At 38.3% G+C, this 22443-nt stretch overlaps 1 protein-coding gene across 3 annotated transcripts in view; it reads right to left on the bottom strand.

Moving 5' to 3' along the window:
- The window catches only part of DGKH (diacylglycerol kinase, eta), a 172230-nt gene that overhangs the window by 26064 nt on the left and 123723 nt on the right, over positions 1-22443 (bottom strand). For all 3 annotated transcript variants that reach the window (XM_014965977.1, XM_014965976.1, XM_014965978.1), the window contains 14 exons: positions 22102-22241; positions 20458-20542; positions 18035-18120; positions 16448-16547; positions 14935-15211; positions 14098-14226; positions 10758-10892; positions 8687-8804; positions 7640-7750; positions 7392-7488; positions 4833-4940; positions 1572-1685; positions 1148-1282; positions 524-690 (listed from right to left, as the gene is read on the bottom strand). In XM_014965977.1, the coding sequence (XP_014821463.1) occupies positions 524-690; positions 1148-1282; positions 1572-1685; positions 4833-4940; positions 7392-7488; positions 7640-7750; positions 8687-8804; positions 10758-10892; positions 14098-14226; positions 14935-15211; positions 16448-16547; positions 18035-18120; positions 20458-20542; positions 22102-22241 (1802 nt within the window). The remainder of the gene's footprint in view (positions 1-523; positions 691-1147; positions 1283-1571; positions 1686-4832; positions 4941-7391; positions 7489-7639; positions 7751-8686; positions 8805-10757; positions 10893-14097; positions 14227-14934; positions 15212-16447; positions 16548-18034; positions 18121-20457; positions 20543-22101; positions 22242-22443) is intronic.

The following is a 22443-nucleotide window of genomic DNA, read 5'->3' as shown; positions in this document are numbered from 1 at the left end:
GTAAAATATTTTAAGAAAACTTTCAGGTTTATTGAAACATGCTCCTCTTTTTTGTAACTGTGAATAACAAGGCTTTAAGAAGAAATAAGATCAGGAGAAGTTGAGGTCAGGTGGATACGCCTACACTGTTGACTTCTAAAGTCAACTCCTAAGTGTGTTTTTTTCAATAAATATATTTTTGCTTTTGCATTAAACAAGAAGTTTCAATCAAAAGCCTCACTTCAAAGAAGCTTTCCAGTTTTCCATTTATACTGCTCCTTCGGAAAGCTGGTTTTCACAACCAAAAAGATACATAAACACACAAACCTAAAATTACAGAAATATATAACAAAAGCATACATAAACAAGTTAAGCCTTTAAATAATACATTAAATTTAGTAAATTAAATAACTGATAAAGTGGGAACTAAACATTAAACAAAACCCAGGGAAAATATAAACTTCTAAATCTATATATGTATTTGCACAAATAATTTATCTTGGTGCCTATGTTGCCAATCAAAACTTCTATAATTTTACTCTACCTGGTAATCAGTTCTTCTGCAGCTTGTGAGCACAGCTGGATCTGTGCAACTTCTTCTTCTGTAGCCAACTCCACAGCCTGCTGAGGGTACAAGGGTGATCGAATGACAGGTTTACAGGAATCATACTTCTGTTTGTCCTCCCAAGACTTCAGGGTATTTTCAAAGGCCTAAGCAAAAGAAATCACACATTCAGTTCACAGCACTTGGAGTATTTTTACTTATTAAAAAAAGTAATTTTATATTTTATATACATTTGAATTTCTATAAAATTTTAGTTAACATTAATTTAACAAAAAAAAGCCTTTTAAATTTAATTTTTTATATAAAGAGAGGAAGGGAAGGAGGATATATAAAATTTTGACCATTCTTTGACCATTAATAAGAATACAGGAAAAGCACTAATAAAACTGATAAAAGCTAACACAGCTTTGTCCCTTATACAAAAGAACAATTCTCTATCCGGCCTACTATAGAAATTATATAACTGTAAGTAATTATAGAAGTTATATAAATAGTTATAAAACATTTTTATAAGCATTGTTTTGTTCATGTTATAACTGAATCAAATTATTACAGAGACCGGTGTTAATAATGGTATTTCATAACAATATTTCTGTTACATACTCTGTCTCGTGTTAGCATCTGCGCTCTGTTTTTATGTATGATCTTAATAACTCCTGGGGGCTGGATCCATGCCTCTCCATCGACTTGCACTGGAACCCCTTCATCACCAAGTATGGTGATCTTTACTGACCGACACTGGAAAAGAACAAACACATTATTTTACAGAGCAATAAATACTAATGAAGCTGACGGGCCACCTGAAATATGTTGATTACGAGGAGCTGTGGCTTCCCTCCAGGACTGTCTCAAGGATGAAGCACTTTTATACCTCATTCATCATCGAAGACAATTCATTACCCGTTAAAATTAAAACAATGTCAGCGTTTTATTAACGTGTAGGATGGTGGTCATCAAGAGTACCGCTACTTGCCAGCATCCCAAACTGCTGCCAACCGTGTTGCGTGCCTTCAAGTAAGACACAAACCTGAGCTATCCTGTGGTGCTGCAGTTTGATGACTCTTGAAACTGCCATCTGCATGCTGCCAAACACCGCAACGACTTCTAAGATTTTATCATCGAACGACGGAGCCCCAAATATCTGAAAGGAAAAGGAAATATTCCATTTCTGATGGTAAACCTAGTGCTTAGATTGCATGCTCAACGAAACACAGATTCATTTACAGATTCGTTTTCAACTCTTAAATGCTCTAACGTATTTACTGTAGAATAACTACATTGTCTCTCAAAAGTCATAGAAGTGAGATAGCGTAGACAGGAGGCAAATACTGTTTTAAACCAGCAATGCTTATAGCATTTCAAATATCTGAATGACGAGGCATATCCTTATATAGGAAGGAGGGCATGTTCCAGTGTGCAGACTAAGACATGTTTTTCAAGGCAAGATGAAAGGCCAATTCAAATCTCTGCTTGGTAAATGTACTTAATATCTAATAGGTTCTTGAAGTTGAGAGGAGTAATGGTGTCTTTTTTCTCAGAAGTGCTTATCTTCTTTTATTTTGAATTCTCTGGAAACCAACGCCTGAGTTCACGCTCGGCTTTGTTAAACACAGCTTTCATATTGAAAAGGATCCTGTTTGTGCTGTATACAATTATCCACTCTAAATATGAAAACCACTTCACTATGGAACAAACGTCCTGATACCCAACCAAGGCATTGAATTTCCACGAGCTTACACAAAGCAGAGGAAGTCTCGTGTGTGTCATTGCCCCCTGGTGTCCTGCAGGGGAATTCAGCCACACCACAGGACAAGTCTTAGGGGGGAGTTCAACTGGGTCTGGCAGGAGACACCATACTAAGGTCACTTGGAGCTTGACCGTTTCATCCTGATATGCAATAGGGAGCAACGAGGGAGAAAAATCAGCAGAAGAAATCACTGCAGTAAGAGTTTAACAGGCAGAGAGATGACCTCTCTGAGCGGTACTTGGACTACTTCAGTTGGCACCTTGGGCAGAGTAAGCTGCACCAGAGACACCTGAGACCAGACTGGAGAAAATCCCTGAAAGGAGCTCAGAAGCCACAACTAGTTGGGTCCCATACCCTGATAGACGACTTCCTAAATGTGAAGAATAAGAGGGTGCAAATCCAGAACTGTGTAATTCAGGTTGTGTCTGCAGCAATGGCTCAGGGAGAGAGAGGACGGGCCACAGAGTGAGGGACTTTGGTCCCTGGTGCCCACCAGGCCAGTGGGAACCTTCACTCCAGTGCAATAAGTGGTGGCTTTGGCCAGGAGGCTGAGGAGGGCTTCTCAGGGAAAGGGCTGCACAGCACAGTTGCCACAGTTTAGTGGCACATCCAGGTGACACTTCAGAGCATCCCAGGATTGCACAGATAGATCTTGAGCAGGTAAGTGTCAAAGAACGAAAGTGCAATTTTACTGGCTCTAGAGTGTTTTGACGTGAAAGGTTTCTCTATCTGCATTTTTTCAATTTCCATGGAAATGTTTCCATTTTCATATGGGGATGTGAACATCTTGAAAAGAGCAAAGACAGTGATTCTGTTATTCCAAGGTAAAAAGTATGGACAGTCCTTGATCCAGCTTTAACAAGTATAAGGGACATCTACAGGGCTAGTTCTGCAGGAGTTAAGAAAAAGTAGTTGTAAAATTTCATTTATTTTGTGCTTCCATTTTAGCAAAAGGATGGGCAAATCCCAACCCAGTCTGCTGTGTCTCTCCACCAATTAAAATATATCTGTACTGAGAACCAACCATACTTTTTTTTTTTTAATAAATAAAGGCAAACGAATCCTCGTGTATCAATATTCAAGAAACAATTCCCTCCTTTCCTGTTGCAGGTCGTGGTTCCAGCCCATCCTTTGGACACCAAAAAAGCATGCCTAAACAAGCCCAGCTCAAGTCGGTCAGCTGTGTGGCCACCCTGCTTGGCTCACTGATGTTTCAGGAATATCTGCAGCTGTCAAAGGAAACATCTTGCTTTTGTCCAGATAAGCAGAAACACCAGCACTTCAGACCACCATCTCAGATGACCACTCAAGAATACACTAAGGCAGTGAATTATGCTCTTAACTTGGTCCACAACTGCTATGTCATTTTACTGGTACATCTGATCACCAGATGACTAAGAATATCAGTAAAACTGCTCCAAGAGACACACATTCACTGTCTACCAGTATAACAGCTAGGACAGATCTTCTCTCAGTGTGGCAGTCCAGGGAGAAAAATAAACCCCTGAACAGGAGCTGAGCAGATGTTAGAGATGCTTTCAAGTTATGAATATGAAATGGAGTAGATATCCATAGCCAAATATAAACATAACTGCCATCCTCTAACATATAACAAAAATAACAAAAGGACATCGAAACATGTTTAAATATTTTTGTGACTTTTATATATATGTGTGTGTGTGTGTATATGTATAAAGCAAAGGATAATAACTCACAAGAAACCAAAAGCATTAAGCATTTTGGCAAAAAAAATCCTGGATTGTCTACATTAAAATCACAGGCTAATTTGAAACTGCAGTTTCAGGTGATTCAGACCTCACACACACTAAATCAGTTCATGCAGAACAGGGATAATCTGCAAGTAATTACAATTGCTCCACTGTGCGTGAAGTGGACGGCAGCAATAGGACCGCTTCAAGTTGTAAGACATTTCGGTGTCCATGTAGTGTCACATTTCTGAGGAGATGTGAGGAAGAAGGGCAAAAAAGATAGCTAAAATATTTTAGAAGAATTGTAGAAGCTCATTGAAGATAATATTTAAAAAACAAGATTACTACCCCCACTAAACTATCAGTCACTAAATGCATCAGTCCTCATTTTCTGAATCACCATCCCTTAGAGTCCAAAGCTGTTTGAAAAACAGGAGGAAAATTGAGGTATAAACCATGAGTGATTATCCTTATCTACCTTGCTTATTGTTAGAATAACCTTATTTACAGGTTTACAATATAGAGACAAACTATTTGTGTCTCTGTTTATAAAATTAGTTTCTAACAACACTCATAGAGCCATTTTAAAAAAAAATTATTAAGCCTTATTGTGAACATTTTTGTCTAATGGACATGACAGAAAGCAAGAGTGAAAAATCATGGGATATATTTCCAATTAAAACATCAACAAGTTAAAACTGAAACAGCCTCTCTGCATAAGAGTTGCTATCCAAACCATATGCTACTAATATTAAAATTAAATGAGAAGAGCAGTTCATGCTATTTATTGCTTGTTTTGCCCAGTAGATTACTTCTCTTTAATGCTACTCACATCATCTTCTTTGGTTCCACCCCAGAAATTAGTCCCACCAGCATAGCTGGGAATGTTTAGCACAGCTATGCCCTGCAGACTCGGAAGGGGGATGTACTGTCCGTCACACTGTAATGGATAAAAGCTCGTTCAGTATATAAATAATGTGATAAAAGTAATCAGTCATTTGTAATACATGAAGATTCAACAGAGCTGGCAGGGGAGGATGGAGTCACTAGTAGGTGGACACAAGCCAATTCCACGCATGCTGTGAAGCATCTCTAGTACAAACCTCTCCTCCACAGTGACTTTTGCAGAGCTGAAAAAACACTAGTGCCAGGACAAGAGGTAACGGGCACAAACTAGAACATAAGAAGTTCCACCTAAACATGAGAGGGAACTTCTTTACTCTGGAGGTGACAGAGCACTGGAATGGGCTGCCCAGGGAGGTGGTGGAGTCTCCATCTCTGGAGACATTCCAAACCCGCCTGGACACATTCCAGTGCAACCTGCTCTAGGTGGACATGCTTTCACAGGGGGGTTGGACTCAATAATTTCAAGAGGTCCCTTCCAATTCCATATCATTCTGTGATTCTGTTGATCACCTCTGCTGATCTACAGCAGAGGCGTTCCATGACTCTTCAAAGAAACGCTTCCAGTTTCACATTTAAGTCTATTAAGCAGGGAAAAAAAATAAATCAAAAGAATCCAAGAATATCTCTGGCATAGCCGAAAACATGTGGTTAAACGTAAGCATTGTTAGGAGTTCTGCCATCTCTTAAAAATAACTCACTCTCTCCCAAAAGTGCAAAGGCAAATCTAGGAATGACTCCATAGTTGTCACCCTGGCCGTGGCTCGGAGTTGTTGATTTTGCAGGTAAGAGGTCATTCCTATGCCCAACCGGTCATTCAGTCCTTCTTTCTTACCTCTTTATCCTCCAAAAACCCACAAGCAACTCCAATTCCTACTCAACCAACCATGGGAGACATAGGTCAATCTCACCCTACTTACAGCCACGAGTAAATTTACAGACGTCAGTGACATCACTCTTGACTTAGAGCAGTACAACTGCCTGCAGAGTTGAACCCCAAAATCTCAAACCATTCAACTGGCAGTCAAAAGTCCTGTCCTGCAGCAGGGCCACAAGTGTGGATCTGAAGCAAGTTGGAAATGTAAGGTCATAAATGCTGGATGCAGGCATCACTTTGGGGATCATGAATTTGCAGGTGAAGTTGCCTTTACAGAGGATTGCTAGATTACCACAAGTTACTAGTCCCACAGAAGGATCTTAAAATTATACAAACAGAATAGGAATCCTCAGGAAATAAGGACAAAATCTGTAGCAATTTTATCAGGAGGAGAAAGAGATGCAAAATTATTTCCCGAATGTGCTTAGTGCTCTCTTTTTATTATTTAATCTCAGCAACAATACAAAATTTAACATTTTGGATCAAAATGTGACAGTATCCAAAATATGCCATGATACTAATAGATGCTGCAAAGCCATTTGTATTATAGTAGGGGTTTCCAGTTCCAGAAATTGATATTTTTAATTTTCCGATGCCATGCACCTCATCACACATTTTAGCATAAGGCTAATATTATGCAAGGCAATACTAAATATGAAATTTCTACTTGCCAGTTTACTTCCAGAAATATTAAAAAATAATCATGGAAAGGTCAGATTTGAATGCCTTATTGAATCATATTTGAATCTTATTCAAAAGATCCTTAAATTAGAATTCTATCTGCAGCACACATAACATCCTTTCCTGTCATTATATTTGCTAACTACTGCATAATTCCTTGATAATTACTCAGTCCTTAGATAACAGCAATCTGCTGCTATCAGACAAAATCCTCCTAAATCTCAGAGGCGTGAGAAAGAGTTCCAGTAACTTAAAATTATTCTTTCAGCTTAAAAAGTTATCTTCTTATAAATATCGTGAACTTCCATACGAAACACTTCCCATGAAGTAAAAAGAGAAATTACGTATGTTCTCTCTCAAAATCCAGCCTAGATATTCTTTGGGTGAAAATAACTGTAACCATCTCATAGTCTCTTTCTGCATTTGGTAATTATTTTTATCTCCTTTAAGTTCCCAGTATCGTGAATAAGACTTGGATTTCATGTTAGAACATAAAAAAAAAATACAAATTAACCATATTTAGATAATTTACACTGCATTTTTTGTGGCTTTGATAACATCTTGCTTCTTTTGTGTGACTGTCTCCAACACCTATTAGAGAAAGTCTCTACAGGTGAGACTTGGGGTTTCTTGTGATGCACATTCAGAATCTCCCCTCTTCTGTCAAGAATTTTGACTAAGATAATCTGTGTGCTCTCCCTTTATGGGTAATCAAGCTCTCGGTTTAAAATGAACCTGAAGGTTTTCTTTCATTCTGTTTAGTGTATGTTCACTTCGTGTAAGAGTTTTCACCTCCTACATAGCACATTTTTACACAGTGCCACTGAGATCAACTTGGGTTGACACAAGAGCTCTAAAAGAGGAAGCCCAAATTCTTCCCTACACATTGTGGAAGGAAAAATACCCATTCTGCCCACAAATAAAATTTACCTCCAGTTGAACTTTCTGTTCTAAGTTCTTGTAAGTTCTCTGCAGTAGCTCTTTTGTGCCAAGAACTCCATACCACATCATGTTTTTCGTCCGACTTCTGAAAACAGGTAGAACAAGATTCACATATTTAAATACACACACAGTGTATTGTATTCGTAGGATGAGAAAAAGTTAAGAAATTCAAATAAACAGATAAGGAAAAGAAAATAATGGAAATGCCTTGGCTCTGGTACTGACAATTATATTACCTGCACTTTTCAGGGTGCTCTTCTCGCTTGTTATTAAATTCTAGTGAAATTTTTGCATCTAACCCAATTCCAAAGTAGTTGTTCATGACACATTTTTCTGAATAACCCTCCCTGTTAGAAGAAAAGAGATAATTAGGTGCACATTTGTACAGTACCTAGACACACAGAGCTTTGGCCAAGATTGTGGTTGGTCTCAGAACAGATACATCAACCACAAGATGTCAAGAGATGTTACCTCTGAATCTCCCTGAGGAAACCCAAGGGCAGTCAAAGAGACAGACTTGCCGGTTCCTTCTTTGCAAGTGCAAGTTACTTCCAATAGGTCAAAGAAGAAACTCTGGCACATCCCCATCCTAGCACCAGCTCCACCATACCCAAAATTAACAGAGGAACATAAGGAAAGAACTGCCCTCTACACGGTTCTGAGCCAGCAGCACCACACTGGGCCGAGCACCCAGGCTGTGTTTAGGGTGTGCTGGTGCTCCATCTTTGGCTGATGCTGCCTCACTCAGCTTTGTCTTAGGGGAGTTGTGGCCCACAACCAAGACGCCATCGCTAAGTCTCTGCCAATGCTACACCCAGTTCTGGGAAGCAGAAAGTGCACAGGTGGGAAAAGACAAAATTTCCACCTCACTGCTCCAGTCCTTAAGGGGGACTCTCTTCTTCTTCTTCCTCCACTACATAGTGCCCAGACCTGCTTCAACATCATGCTGGTGGCTGAGCTGGTGTTCACACCAGTGGTTTGGGCAGGAAAACCCAGCTCTGGTGGACTGCTGTCCTCCTCCTCTCAGAGGCAATGAGCAAGGGGTAAGACAGCAAATGTCTCCTATCGTTTCTGCTGCCGCAAGACAATTCTGCACTACTCATAACTAAAAGGGCACTATATAACCTGTTTTCAAACTTTGAGGTCTACTGCCAAATGGGAGAGTAAAACAGAATTTCATAATGAAAAAACAAAAAGATTACCAAAAAAGTGAAAAAAAAAAAGCTTAAGAAAAGCAAACTGAAGCAAAACAGTAAATTTGGGGAAAAAAAATAATTTCTTACAGTGAATCTGGATCCGGGTCAATAAACGGCGTAGCACCAAATGGATCGATGTTTGCTAGCAACATTTTGCTAATAATTGAACTTCCTGCAATAGAAGCAGCTAGACCAGCCCTCAAACCTGATTTAAAGAAAAAAAAACACAAAACAAACAAACAGAAAAAAATAACAAAAAACCCAATTTGTATTTGATAAACAGAGAAACATACATTGTCTTAATATACACCACATACTGAGAGACAAAATATGCATTAAATCCAGATAGGGAATGATGGTGTTTCTATCTCAGTTTTTACCTATATGGGTTATCTTTTGAGGTCTCTGGCTCTCTTGAGCAGACAGACAGCTGTGCTGTGGTGTGGTGGCTGACTCTTCAGCTACCACCATTCAGAAAGAAAAAAACCAAAGAAAATTCAGGATTTCATGCCAACGCTCACTGGCTGGCATAGTAACCAAATGGGTGATAATATCCAAAAAGACTACTAGAGATTTTTATTTAGTTTAATTTTCACCTCCCAACTGTCCATAATTTTTCTTTGGTCCTTTCCTTTGTAAATATTCCTAATTTTTTTGCAACTGGAAGAGTCATAGTTTAATTTTACTTAATTTGTGGAAAGGCCAGAGCCTTGCCATAGAATCACAGAATCATAGAATGGTTTGAGTTGGAAGGAACCTTAAAGATCATGTAGGTCCAACCCCCTGCCATGGGTAGGGACACCTCCCACTAGAGCAGGTGGTGATGCCTACCTTTGATTTACATTGAAGTCACTCTGCAAAACACTGTGTAATGCACGTAAACAAAGAAAAGTACTTTGAAAAAGCTTTCACTTAGATTGACCTAAAGAAAAAATGCAGGCTCAGTGCCATTATGTTTTAACTATACTATTGAAGCTAATTAAAACAGTATTTTACTGCTGCTCCCTAGTATTAATTGCATTTGGATGAGAACAGATTTTTTTTAGCTGTTAATTGTATTTGGATAAGAAGAGATTTTCTTTCTACTGGTTTTACTGCACAGCAGCTTTGTGTAGTTTCGGTTATCCATTTCCTGAGAGGCATCTACAGACATCTCTTATTCAGAGGGCTGACCTTCACACAGCTCTGTTCCTCAGCTGCTTCATAGCCTCTACTGAGTAGAATGAATGATAGAAGGAGTTGGGGGTACAGGTGGATGAAAAATTCATCATGAGCTGGCAATGTGCACTCGCAGCCCAGAAAGCCAACTGTATCCTGAGCTGCATCAAAAGCACTGCGGCCAGCAGGTCAAGGGAGGTGATTCTGCCCCTCTGCTCCGCTCTGGTGAGACCTCACCTGGAGTACTGCGTCCAGCTCTAGAGCTCTCAGCAGAGGAAAGGCATGGACCTGTTGGAATGGGTCCAGAAGAAAGTCACGAAAATGATCAGAGGGATGGAGTGCCTCTCCTATGAAGACAGGCTGAGAGAGTTGGGGTTGATCAGCCTGGAGAAGAGAAGGCTCTGGGGAGAAGAGAAGGCTCTGAGGCTGTTCAAAATATAGAGGGGGCTTATAAGAAAGACTGAGAGACTTTTTATCAAGGACAAGGGGCAGCAACTTTAAACTGAAAGAGGGTAGGCTTATATTGGCCATAAGAACTTGTTACAATGAGGGTGCTGAAATACTGGCATGGGTTGCCCCGAGAAATTGTGGATGTCCCATCATTGGAAGTGTTCAACATTAGGCTGGACAGGTCTTTGAGCAACCTGATCTAGTGAAAGACATGTCTGCACATGGCAGAGGGTTGGACTAGATGACCTGTAGAGGTCCCTGTCAACTCAAACCACTCTGTGAGTCTATGATTCTAAGATCCCAAATTTCATTTTTCATCCTCCAGAATCAAATGCAACACTTCTGCTGCGTCTGGTGTGATGCCAACAATCAGGAACCCCCTATGTTATTTTGTATTTTCAGCTATATGATGCAACACAAAGATGTGTGTATCAGTTCAAACAAACTCGGGGCTCCTGGCATGAAGTAAAAATTATTTGACAAGCAGCAGGGGAACAGAAAGCTGTATTAAAGTAGTGTAAGGAACAGCGGGTTTCAGAATCATAATTACCTGGGCAGATAATTCTAGTGTTAAGCACTGGGAGGTTTTCTTTGCTTGCAGCCAAAGCTGGAGCAGAGAAAGAGCCTGTCTGAGATTGGATACCTCGGCTTGTACGTCGATCTGGAGATCTTGGTGCAGTTTTACCTGTGCAGAAGCAGTAAAAGTAAGAGCACTAATTAGACCTATTATGACATTACCAAATACATTGTTTTTACAGCCCTGGTCATATTTCAAAAGCATTAATTTAATATGTTATCATTCATGACAAACGTCCTTTGCTGTCACACCAGTTTTTCTTCTAAATACAGGGAAGAAAACTCAGAAGCAGATCAAGTGACAAGCACAAATTAAAATGAACAAGTGTGCATGGCATTCAATGTGACGAGTTCCCAATTTATGCTTCAAGCTACTAGCAAAAATTGAATTATACCCACCTTAAATACAATAGCATTGAAAGCTGTAATAAGCTTGATAAACACATTAATGAAGAAAAACATTTAAACTTAATTGAAAATGTATTTACTTATAAATATACCTATATTATATAGTTCTTTATCATTTGTAACACTTTTAATATCGATAAGCAAGCTTTTTAACCCATAGGCCATGAAAATACCTAATCTATTTGGTTCTAGCAGCTAAAATGGACCCCCTGCCTGCTTCAGGTTTCTGAAAAACCTACGGCAAAACTCTGACACCTTTATCTACAGCTGACCTGAAATCTGCAAGGGAAGGGAAAGCCATAATCAGACATTCTTGTCTTCTGCAGTTAGAGTGATCACGGGGGAGACTGGTTTACCATCATCTTTTCTTCTTCACTAAAACCCACAGCAATTCCTAAAATAATTCTAACTTATTCCAATTCTAACTTATTCGTTAAAATTCTCGACAAGCTGGATCAACAAAACCTTGTGACAGACAGCAAAGTCAGGTAGCTGATCAAGTTGTTGGTGACCAAAGCAGGTACTGGGCTCAGAAAAACGAAGGGGAAGTAAATCAAAGGGAAAGAGAAGGTGTTCACAAAGGGGAACTGGTGGCTCCATGAGGCCATTTATCCCTGGGGCTGCCTCTGGAGGTGATGAAGAAGGCTGGGCTTTTCAGAGGACTGACCTCAGCTGCTCTAATTTACTTTCCTGGCAGAACTTGTTTCATGCAGACTGAGAGAATATGATGGTGCCTGCTTTAGCCTGGGGAAGTTAATCTTTGTGAAATTCAGCCAGAAATTAGTGCCCCAGGGAAGAAAGTTCGGGTATTACCAAATGGTTTGCTATAGCATTTCCATGTGCATGTAGAAAGCTTTTGCACGCCAGATGATCATAGACAGACATTTCTTGGCTACCTCTGCTCCAAATTATCTCACGTGTTAAAACTACTTCAGCTGATGACAACTTCAGCCTTGACCATCTGAAGAAGCTCAGAACACAAGATGAAATTATTTCAAAGCGATCTGATATATTCCTCTCAAAACCTGAAAACTAATTTCACAAAAATAGAATGATTAGGACTAGCACCAAGAAAGCAGAAGACAAAAATCACCAGAAATGTAGTGGGAAGGATAAAATACACCCTTTTATGTGGCAGGAGGGGGACAGATCAGTTCACGTCAACCACGATAACTCAGCCTGAGAGCAACGTGGGTGTACTGTCTGAAGACATTAACAGAAAGGAAATGCAGAGTGGGAAAATCTAAAGACAAAGATAATAACAAGAACCAGGGGTTAGAAATGGTGCTCAAATCAATTCAGGCCAGGATTTGGGCATTCATTTCTTTTCTAAGTGATGATAACCTAGCACAGAACAGTCAATGAAAGGGCAAATTCTTCACCCTCTTGTATCCCAGGAATAAGATGACACATCTTTCTGGATGACTTCCTTACATCCAACTGAAATTATCAGACACAGGACAGGGATAAATGGGTGAAATTTTATGGAATTTTTTATATGAAAGGTCTGACCAAGTGGCCTAATAGCTCCTTCTGACTTTAGTATCTGTGTAACAGCCTTAGCAGTTATCACAAAATGCTATAGTATTGCATGATAACAATACAACACAATGATTTATATTTGTGCACAACAGAACACTGTAACATAAAGTTAAAAAAATGAAAAGAAAGAATAGCTGCAAGTGATATCTGACAAGCACTATTAAATATCTAGATGAAGGTAATTAACATATGGAAAAATATTATCTTCATCAAATGACCAGAAAGATCCTCAGAGGGTAAAATATACTATTCAGAATAAAATTAGCATTCATTTTTCATAAGCTACTGAAAAATTCACAATGCTATTCACACAGTCTGTTCTCTCTGTACTTGAGAACAAGGCAGTTATATTAAATAGGAAAATCAACAGAGCAGCTGCTCTTTATTTGACGGATGAGGCTCATGGGGATAACTGCAATAAAGATAAACTTTTGTTGTTCATGCTCTGATAAAAACAACAGAGCCCTAATGAGTAAAACTGATGTTTCCTTGCAGATAATTGAATTCATGTTTCATGCTTTGTCCCTAAACGCCCATCTTCCACTGACAGCATTAATATGCACTCTATTTCACACATATCAGATGTATGAAGAATAATACAGCTCCTCAATAAACGCAGAAATTGTATCACCAAGAAGCAAGGAATTTATATATATTTCTACATATGGATATACACGGGTGTATATTTTTATTTTATTATATATTTATGGCAGCAGGATAGAGTCATCCATAAGCTACTATTGAAACTCGACAACCAACAAGCATTGATTCCTATAATCAAGGGAAAAGGAGAGGGGCCAATGAAGAGACTTCCACTTCATATAGAAGACTTAAATATTAATTCTCTCTGTTCCAATAACTGTCTCAAGGTAAGTTCCCAGCTGAGACATCAGGCTTTTGTTGTCAATACAGTGAATAAATATGTCTGTTTCACACAATTTGAAAGCCCTTCAACAGAAATGACTGACAGATATTCCTATAATGCCTACATTCCTAAATGCCTACATTTAGGCCAGATATTCCTAAAATGCCTACAACTGAGGCATGGTATCACCACCATTACCTAGGTCCTAGTCCCTGCTAAGGTTCATGTAGGAAGGTGAGTGTAAACACTGGATTAAACACAGGCACTTCTGTCCCCAACAAATACCTTCTCACCTTTGTAAATCCTTTCCAAAAGACTGTTCATCTCATCTCCTGCATTTTTCCGTCAACTTCTATTTATTCACATCTATTAAAATTTGTGACTAGCTTCCAGTGAAAAAAACATGCTAGTATTTTTAATTATGGAGCCAACTACACTCCATAATGCAACTATAAAGAGACAGCATAACTTGGAATTATTTTATTCCCAATTCACTCACTTGATGGGGACTCAAGTTCCTTTGTATCTTCCTCTTTTTCCTCTTCTTTGGAGTCATCCAATTCTTTGCTATATTCTGTTGGGGATTGGTTCACTTGTTCTTCACTATGAGCATTCTGCTCATCCACAACTGCTTATTAAAAAAAAAAAAAAAGTTTCAAGATCTTCAAAGAAAATTTGCAAAAATAGAAAATTAACTTCATTTTTTTTCTGTAGCTTTAACTTTCAGCTTAAAAATACTAACAAAAGGTTTCTATTGCCAATTCAGTGAAATAGAATCTAGCAATCCTTTGCCCATTGATAGAGATTTACTGCCAGAAATTTTCTTTTTGTGGAGTATAATAGCTACAAAAGAAACACACTTGTGTATGTGCACACACGTGCGTACACACGTATTCATATACGCAGCCAGATAGTCATCAGCATCCAAACGAGCTGCATTTCTTTCCCTTGCAGCTTGTAATAAGCATATAATTGTGTCTACGTAAAAATGTAGAAATGCCAGGAAGGGTAATGATAGGACAAGGGGAAACAGTTTTAAATTGGAAGAAAAAAGATTCAGATTAGGTATCAGGAAGAATTTTTTTTACTATGAGGGTGGTGAGGCACTGGAAGAGGTTGCCCGGGGAACTTGTGGATGCCCCATCCCTGGAGGTGTTCAAGGCCAAGGCCAACCTGCTCTAGTGGGAGGTGTCCCTGCCCATGGCAGGGGGGTTGGAACTCTATGATCTTTGAGGTCCCTTCCAACCCTAACCATTCTATGATTCTATGATTCTAAATCAAGCTTTAATACTGAAAATTTACATAGCAAAGGAAAAAGACCGTTGCTGGTGTGCACCTTTCTCTGCTTGTTCGATGATCTGCCTCACAGCCTTCTTCAAGCTGTTCGCCCGCAGCATTAGCTGTTCCCTCGGTTTGAAGAGTTTCTGGGTGGAAGACTTTGAGACGCACTCCGCTAATTGCTCTTTACTTTCAGACAAGGATTCTTCACTCGAGAACTCCTCTGCTTCTTCTTCCACGATGGGGGGAGTGATGCCTGGGAGAATGGGAGCAGCCTGGGCTTCTGTGTGAAGAGCCTGGAGCAACAGATCTAGCTTCTCGTTTAACTCGGTGCACTAAGGCAAAGCGGAAAAAGGGTTTAAAATTGTCTAAGTGTTTACATCACTGTCTATGTAAAATCCAAACCCAGCTTCAGTATTTCATAATACCAGATTATGAGTAGGTCTGCATGGGTTTTTGCAGATTTTATGACACTCAACCAGACTACAGCAATTACAACATTACATTAACGTTATTTTAAAGAGCAATTTATAATATAAAAAGAACCCCTACACTCAGACTAATATAAGACACAATGCTAAACTCAGCCTGCCACATACCTAAGGTACAGATTAGATCTTACTCCTCTCCCAACAGCCCAGAGAGAACCAGCACAGATTTGCCCCTACCCACGTGCACTATAACAAATTATGGGTGCTCGGTACCCCAACTTGGTGAGACAACCTATGGCTACATGCCCAGCTGTTAGACTGAAAACATATGGTTTGGTTTTGGGTCGGTTATTTGTGTTTTGGTTTTTTTTGCCACACAGCTGTACATTTAAGCAAGTGAGCTGTCACAGAGCAAAGAGGCTCCAGCCATAACCAAACACTGTCAAACACCTCTACCCCTAATGGAGCAGTTACTCTCTAGGTACAATGGAAAAGAGCTGGTTTTCTCTGCTTAAGGGAAAGGAAACCAATGCTGTTTAGCCCTGGAACAGTAAAAAAGAAAATTAATTTTCTAAGCCGTGCAGTGAATAGAAACATGAACCAGGACCTGCCATTTAGAAAGTACATTTCCTCACTCTGGCATTGTTAGTGATTTTGTTTTCTTCTTTTCTTTTCAGCTCATGTAAATTCTGTGCTTTATACCAAATCCTTCTGGTTTGGGCTTTTTTTTTTTTTAATGCTTTTGCAACATGATCTCTACAATTTACAGCTTAAACCATTATTTTTAACACTGTAGTCTCTCTTCCCTTCATTCTCCTAGCATATTATCTCTTCGCTATCCCATTTATTTTTTCCTGTAGCTAACTCAATCCCTTTCAGAGAAAAGTGTAAGTCCTAATGCAGAGTATTTCCATTTATCTCTATGTACGTTACCATGTACTTTATCCCTTCTGAAGGAAAAAAGTGTAAACAGAGTTTATAGACATCTTACAGACAGTTTGGAAATAAGAGTAGAAATTTAAAGTCATTGGTTGAAATGGAAGCAGAGCTGGGCATCCTGGAGAGGTTTAAAAAAATTAAACACCCATGAGCTATAACACAAACCCACAACTTTAAACTTGAAAATTGTTATTGTCTTACTTTAATGGCCATGGCATCAGCTTCCTCTGCATTGTCCATTGGTTTTTCATAAGTTTTCCCTATTTTGGCAACAAAGTCCTTTACGGTTTCACATAATATTCTTCAGAGAAAAATAGGAGAGGGGAGAAATCAAATTAAATTAAATAGATATGTTTTGAATACAAAATTCTCGTGGTAATTGGTTTATGTGCATGACAATTGGTTTACATGCATACTGCTGTGCACCACTCATGTTGGGAACTGAACTCTGTGATCACGCTTGTAAAGCAGATGATACTCTTTTCCATGGCCTGCCAAATTCAAGCGATAAGCTTTACAAAGAAAAAAAGAAAAAAAAAACTCTTCCTCCCTTTTTATGTAAGCCTTTGCACACACTGTATCTAAGTCTTTCATTTCTAAGAGCTGAAACAAACATGACTAATTTTATTCATTCCCTCGCTGATACACCTCCCGTACCCAAGTCGTTAGCAAACTTGCCTTCACTTTGATAACTTCAAACACAGCCTTGCAAATTGCCACATGAAGATGGAGCCCAGAAACCATGGAGAAAATCTACTGACTTTAAAGGGGCACTTCTTGGACAAGAGCCTACGCTTTTGAACCCCAGCTGCCCCTGAGGCGGATCTACGCGAGCTACAGTGGCTGCAATGAATTTTCACTGTGTAAATCACAGAAAGACTTGGGTTTGATTACCTACACTGCAGACAGACAGCAAACACTAACGAGGTGTGGATAATTGCTTAGTACTGTTCATTTGGTTGAGATTTATTTGACAGAAATTGAATAGATTTAACAAGATACAGACCCAATTTAAAATTTGGAGTTTTAATAATACCCTGCAGTTTAATTCTCAACGTGTGGCATGTATACTTTAAAAATGAAATTTTATTAACTGGCTTTTTGCAGAAAAAAAAAAATAGATATAATGACGTTCAGACATATTTTTGAAGATACTGTCACTGGTCTTCTCCGTATCGCAAAATGTAAGATTTTTCACAGCGAAAGTATGGACAGAATACTTCTGATTTCCGATGATGTTCATGATTTGCCAAGTAATTATATCTCATTTTTAAGTGTTTCGGTTTTGAGGAAAAAAACCCCTGTTGCCTGAGGCCACAGTTTATTGAATTGATAGAGACAGAGCTATGACAAAACTACCTAGCTGAAGTTCTGCTTCCCATGGGTGAAGTTGTTTGTCCTCTTAATAATACAGACATTGAGAAAGCAAAACATAAAAAACTTAACATGAAGTAGATTGCATATTTGCATTAGTATCAATAAATTTCATATTTAAGCTGCATACAGATTTGGAGTGATTTAAAATCACTTTATATTAATATATAAAATATATGTTAATATATTTTTTAAAAATGCTGATGTGTTGAGAATGAAGATATCCGTGACAATTGTACCATACAAAATTTTTGCAGACAAAACATCCTCTCTAAAATATATACATCAAGATACAACAAGCCAAGCTAGCTGGGCCAGCCATAAGAAAATCAGGCTTAGGCAGAAGGTTATTACAGTTATGATGTTACACAGGGGATTTAACCCACACATCGTACATAAAACCAATCAACTCACTTGGCAGATGATATGACAACTGAGTGCTGATCGGAATTGAGAATTTTTGCAAGATGAGCAGCAACTGAGTCCTCATAAGCAGATATCTGAAAACAGAGAGAAAAGAGACTTAAACTTCTACCGGTTTCAGCAGTTTAACACCAAGTACTGAGTTAAAACCCCGCCAAAAATAGCAGGATTTCCATTTCAGGTCTAATACAAGGACAAGCAGCTGGCAATGCAGATTCTATCTGCACATAGTATTTAATGTACCAGATTTTTAATATTCAAAGTAACACTGTATCTGAGAACTTGATCCACAGCTCTTTTCCTCCTGGAGAGAAAATGTTAAGTTATTTCTAGGCCAAAAATAGTCCATGAGGCAGAAAAAAATCTACTTTTTAAAAGATTTATAACAACCTAAATTATTATGATCGAATATCTTGTATTTCTAAAACAAGCAAAGTTTCCCTTAAACTAAGCTGCTCAACTAAAAATAAATCAAAAGTTTGCAGTCATAGTTCTGAATTTTCTTTTTACTGTCACATGGGCTCTTACTCTCCAAACACCCCTTCTGACAAAGGCTGCTACACTCACATAATGTTATCAAAACCCATCTTTAAGGAGAAAACCAATTAGGGCTTAGACCTTACAAGAACGTCTGGGAGAATGAGTGTGTGTGTTGTCCATCATTTCTTGCACAGAAGAACCATAAATCCTAAAATACTCAGGAAAAGATTTGGAATGGATCAGATTTACATCGTCAGGCACTATACCCTGTCTTAAAATAGGGATGGATCTGACCTCAGTTTTAAGTAAAAAATTCTAACCAAATTCCAAATCTAAAGGTAAAAATAAATGCAGTTCTGAAATTTTCTAACAGCTTCCTTTAAGAATCTCTTAAAATCTCTTTGTGTGTTTTTGCCCTTGATATGTAGCAGATCGATATACCACTCTTTTTTTCTCCCCAAACCCAGCCTTAGTTGTAGAACTCTGACAATAAATCAATTTTCATTTCAAGGGGAAAACCGATACGTAACCACCCGATTTGTAAGAATGAACTACTGTTGTTCAAACATCAGTGTGAAGCTTCTGGAACTAAACCAAGTGAAACAGGTCTCCTGAAACTGTAGGAAAGAAAACAAAATATTGGATGCGTACTTTTATTTACTTTTTGAACTGCGCTTTTTGAAACTACACAAAAAACGATTAAAATAGAGATTGAACAGGGTACTCAAAAGAAAACAGCTTTCTCCAACTCCGAGTAATGGCAGGTAACTATAGCCTACAAAACCAATTTTCCAAAAAAGAGGTTTTGTATGAGCGGTTCCTTCCATTTTTGGGAGAGGCTAAGTACAATTTCCAAGACAGAACTAACTAGAACAAAATGTGTATTTTTTCCTTTACAAGGTGAAGATACCCTCGAAAATTTTAACAGTCCTGCAAAATTAGGGAAGATGAAGCCTTGGTGCAACACTGGAAGCAGAGCCGTGTACAGAGCAACCCCGTAAAAATCCCAGCCAGTAGTGCCCCAGCCTGTTTGCATCTCTATATCCAGCAAGCTATCTAAGGTTATAAACTCCTTGCCAATTAAAACAGACGGAATTATTAAATTATTCAAGAACCACCTGCTTAATTATTGCTTCTCAAGTATTTTTGAGCTAAAGTTGACGTGCATTAACTTTCTAAAGGAATGTATTTTTTTCTCATTTTTAGTCAGACATTTCATGCCAATTAATTTGATTAAAGCATCTCCCTCTGCCTAAAAATCAAAACCTCATGAGACAGTAGAAGCACAAGTCTAGTCTAAAAGATAGACTAAGCTTTTCTTTGAGGTCACTTATGATTTTGGGTTCTCTGAAAAAACAAAGAGAAAATGGGGTGGTATCACTTGGCGTAACTCACTTTCAGAAGCTGCAAAAAGATTCTTTCTTTCTTTTTTTCTTCTTGCCTTCAAAATACTGAGTTTTTTCAATGCTTATTCCAACTCCAAACTTTTATAGATATATAAAAATAATATTTTCATATATTTGTGTATTTTAATAGTATACCTAGTATTACTATATAATAACATATTATTGTATGTAAAATAATATAAAATATATTCTTATATAAAATACTGATATATAACATATGATAATATAACAATAAAATGCTCTATTATATAAGAATATATAATATATAAACTAATATATATAAAATATATTTTTGAGGAAGAAATTTTTCTGACTGGATACTCCTTACCTTCATTTATTTTTGGCAAATAAAACAGAACTGGGAACCCTAATTACTTGAGATACACACCACGAACAGACGTTAACTCATCTCAGTTAGCAGATCACAAATCCTCCGTTTCTATTTCTCACCCAGGCGCTTCAATTCTAAATATTGTCATCCCAGAAGCTCAAATGTAAGTATACGAAACAAAAAAAGTGAAAGTTCACCTGACATTCCTCTGACTCTTCTGCAGTCACTGGAAGAATAGAAGGCTTTGCTGGTAATTTCAGTTCATATGACATTATACTCCACCTACAAGAAACATAACAGCTTTAGATTTTCCAGATTAATAGTTTTATCTTTTCTTCAACATATCAACAAAAAGAAAATTCAGTGTCACACTGATTGTTAAAACAAATAAACTAACAAAGCATCTTAATTTTTAATTGTATGCTAATTGAATATAGGGGAAATAATTGAGACTAATGATAATAATTGGTTTTACTGCTCAGATTTTTTGTTAATGATTTGATGATGAACCTTCTTTGTGAGCAAATCATGAGACATTCAATTCAGGCAAAACATTCATGGTATAAAAGAATTCATACAAACAAACAGCAGAAGTCAAAGGAAAACAGAAGTGTTCCTAGAGAAAAAGCTCCAAGGTAACACCAGCTTTTCATCTCAACTAGGGGAGGGAGGCATGAGAACAAAGCAAATGGTTAAGTATCTTCACTGATATAGATATACTCTTGCCCCTGGTAAAGGACAGTACTTCACAGGATGGGTAGTATGAAACCACTGAGAGCAACATCCTTCAAAGCCTGCTGAAAAGAACAGGCAATCACTGCAGGTGGCCTTGGGAGCGAGTCTACTGAAATTAGAGCAAAAAATGACACTGAGCTCTTTTCAGTACAGAAAAAGACAAACATGATTTAATCTACAAGTATTTCAGAATGCCCAGACCTACAATTACTTCTAAGAATCAGTAACAAGCATTTCTACCTGTGCTTTGCTGTAAAATGATCAAGTAGGCTGCAGAAAAGCTTAAAATAAAAACGGACTCTATTTAATTTAAAAAAAACCCTAAAGCAAAATCCTCTATGATCACATTCAAGTGTTTGTAACTAGAGGAAGAACAGAAACACCCATGAGAGAAAGGAACAGAGTAAGAAATACTCCTGCCAAAAAGAGAGTGCTACACCTTCATTGGTATGACACGATCATCATCTTCCAGGACTCTTTTGAAATGGGGATTGCTCCTTTGCTTTCTGGATGGAATCCACACAAAACAAGGAGTGGGAAGATCTCTTGTTTTTTTTCACCAGGAAAATGCCTCAAACAGAAATATTAGTAGTGGATCAAGCCAAAGATCCAGTTAGCCCAGCACCTTGTCCACAGCTGATGATGAAGGGTGAAAGCACACGATGTGACTTTTCCCTGCATCCAAGGACAGAAAGCTCAGGTGTTTCCTAAATAAAGATGCCACCTTTAATAGTATTTAATAGCGTGCACAGAGTCCATAAAACTGCCCCAAAGGGTTTTGAATCTATCCAATTTCTTAATGCTTACTACTTCTTGTAACAGGCAGTCATGCAGCTTCATCAGTTACGAAATAAACTGTCACCTTCTCTTCACCTTTTGACAACAAGCTTCCTAGTTTTATCTACCCCTCTCCCTTCTTCAGCTTCAAAAGGACGTTGAAGAATTGTCCCCGTTAGTGCCTCGGCTTGCCTTATGATTATGACCTGCACCCTAAAAACCCAAACCACTGAAGATTAAGTCTCTGGGATGGATTTAGGCCACAAGAAACCCCAACACATACAATTTGCATCTCGTAGTAAATCATGTATATGCAAGCCTAGGTTTACCTGTCTAACATTTTCGTGCTGGCTCGTTCTAGCTTCTCCAAAATCTGAGGAAGTTGCGTATCATCATCACAGGATCCTCCCCAGCCAAGGACACGAGCGAGGTCATTTCCAGTACCAAGGGGTAACACTCCTAACTGACACTGAAACACAACACAGGAGCAAATCTACTATTGAAAACTAGAAAGAAAACAGTACAGACTATTTCCAACACTCGTTATTATAAGCAACAAATGTTATTTATATAGCTGATGTCTAAAGCTTGTAAATTCGACTCGTCCTGTTTAATACCAGTGAAAATTTTCATTTAACAGTAACCATTGAGTTTGGCCCATACACAGAGAT

Source organism: Calidris pugnax, unplaced genomic scaffold, assembly GCF_001431845.1.
Source record: "Calidris pugnax isolate Ruff unplaced genomic scaffold, ASM143184v1 scaffold20, whole genome shotgun sequence".
Classification (NCBI taxonomy): Eukaryota; Metazoa; Chordata; class Aves; order Charadriiformes; family Scolopacidae; genus Calidris; species Calidris pugnax.
Note: the sequence above shows the minus strand (reverse complement) of the source record. Positions and strands in the feature narration are given on the sequence as shown.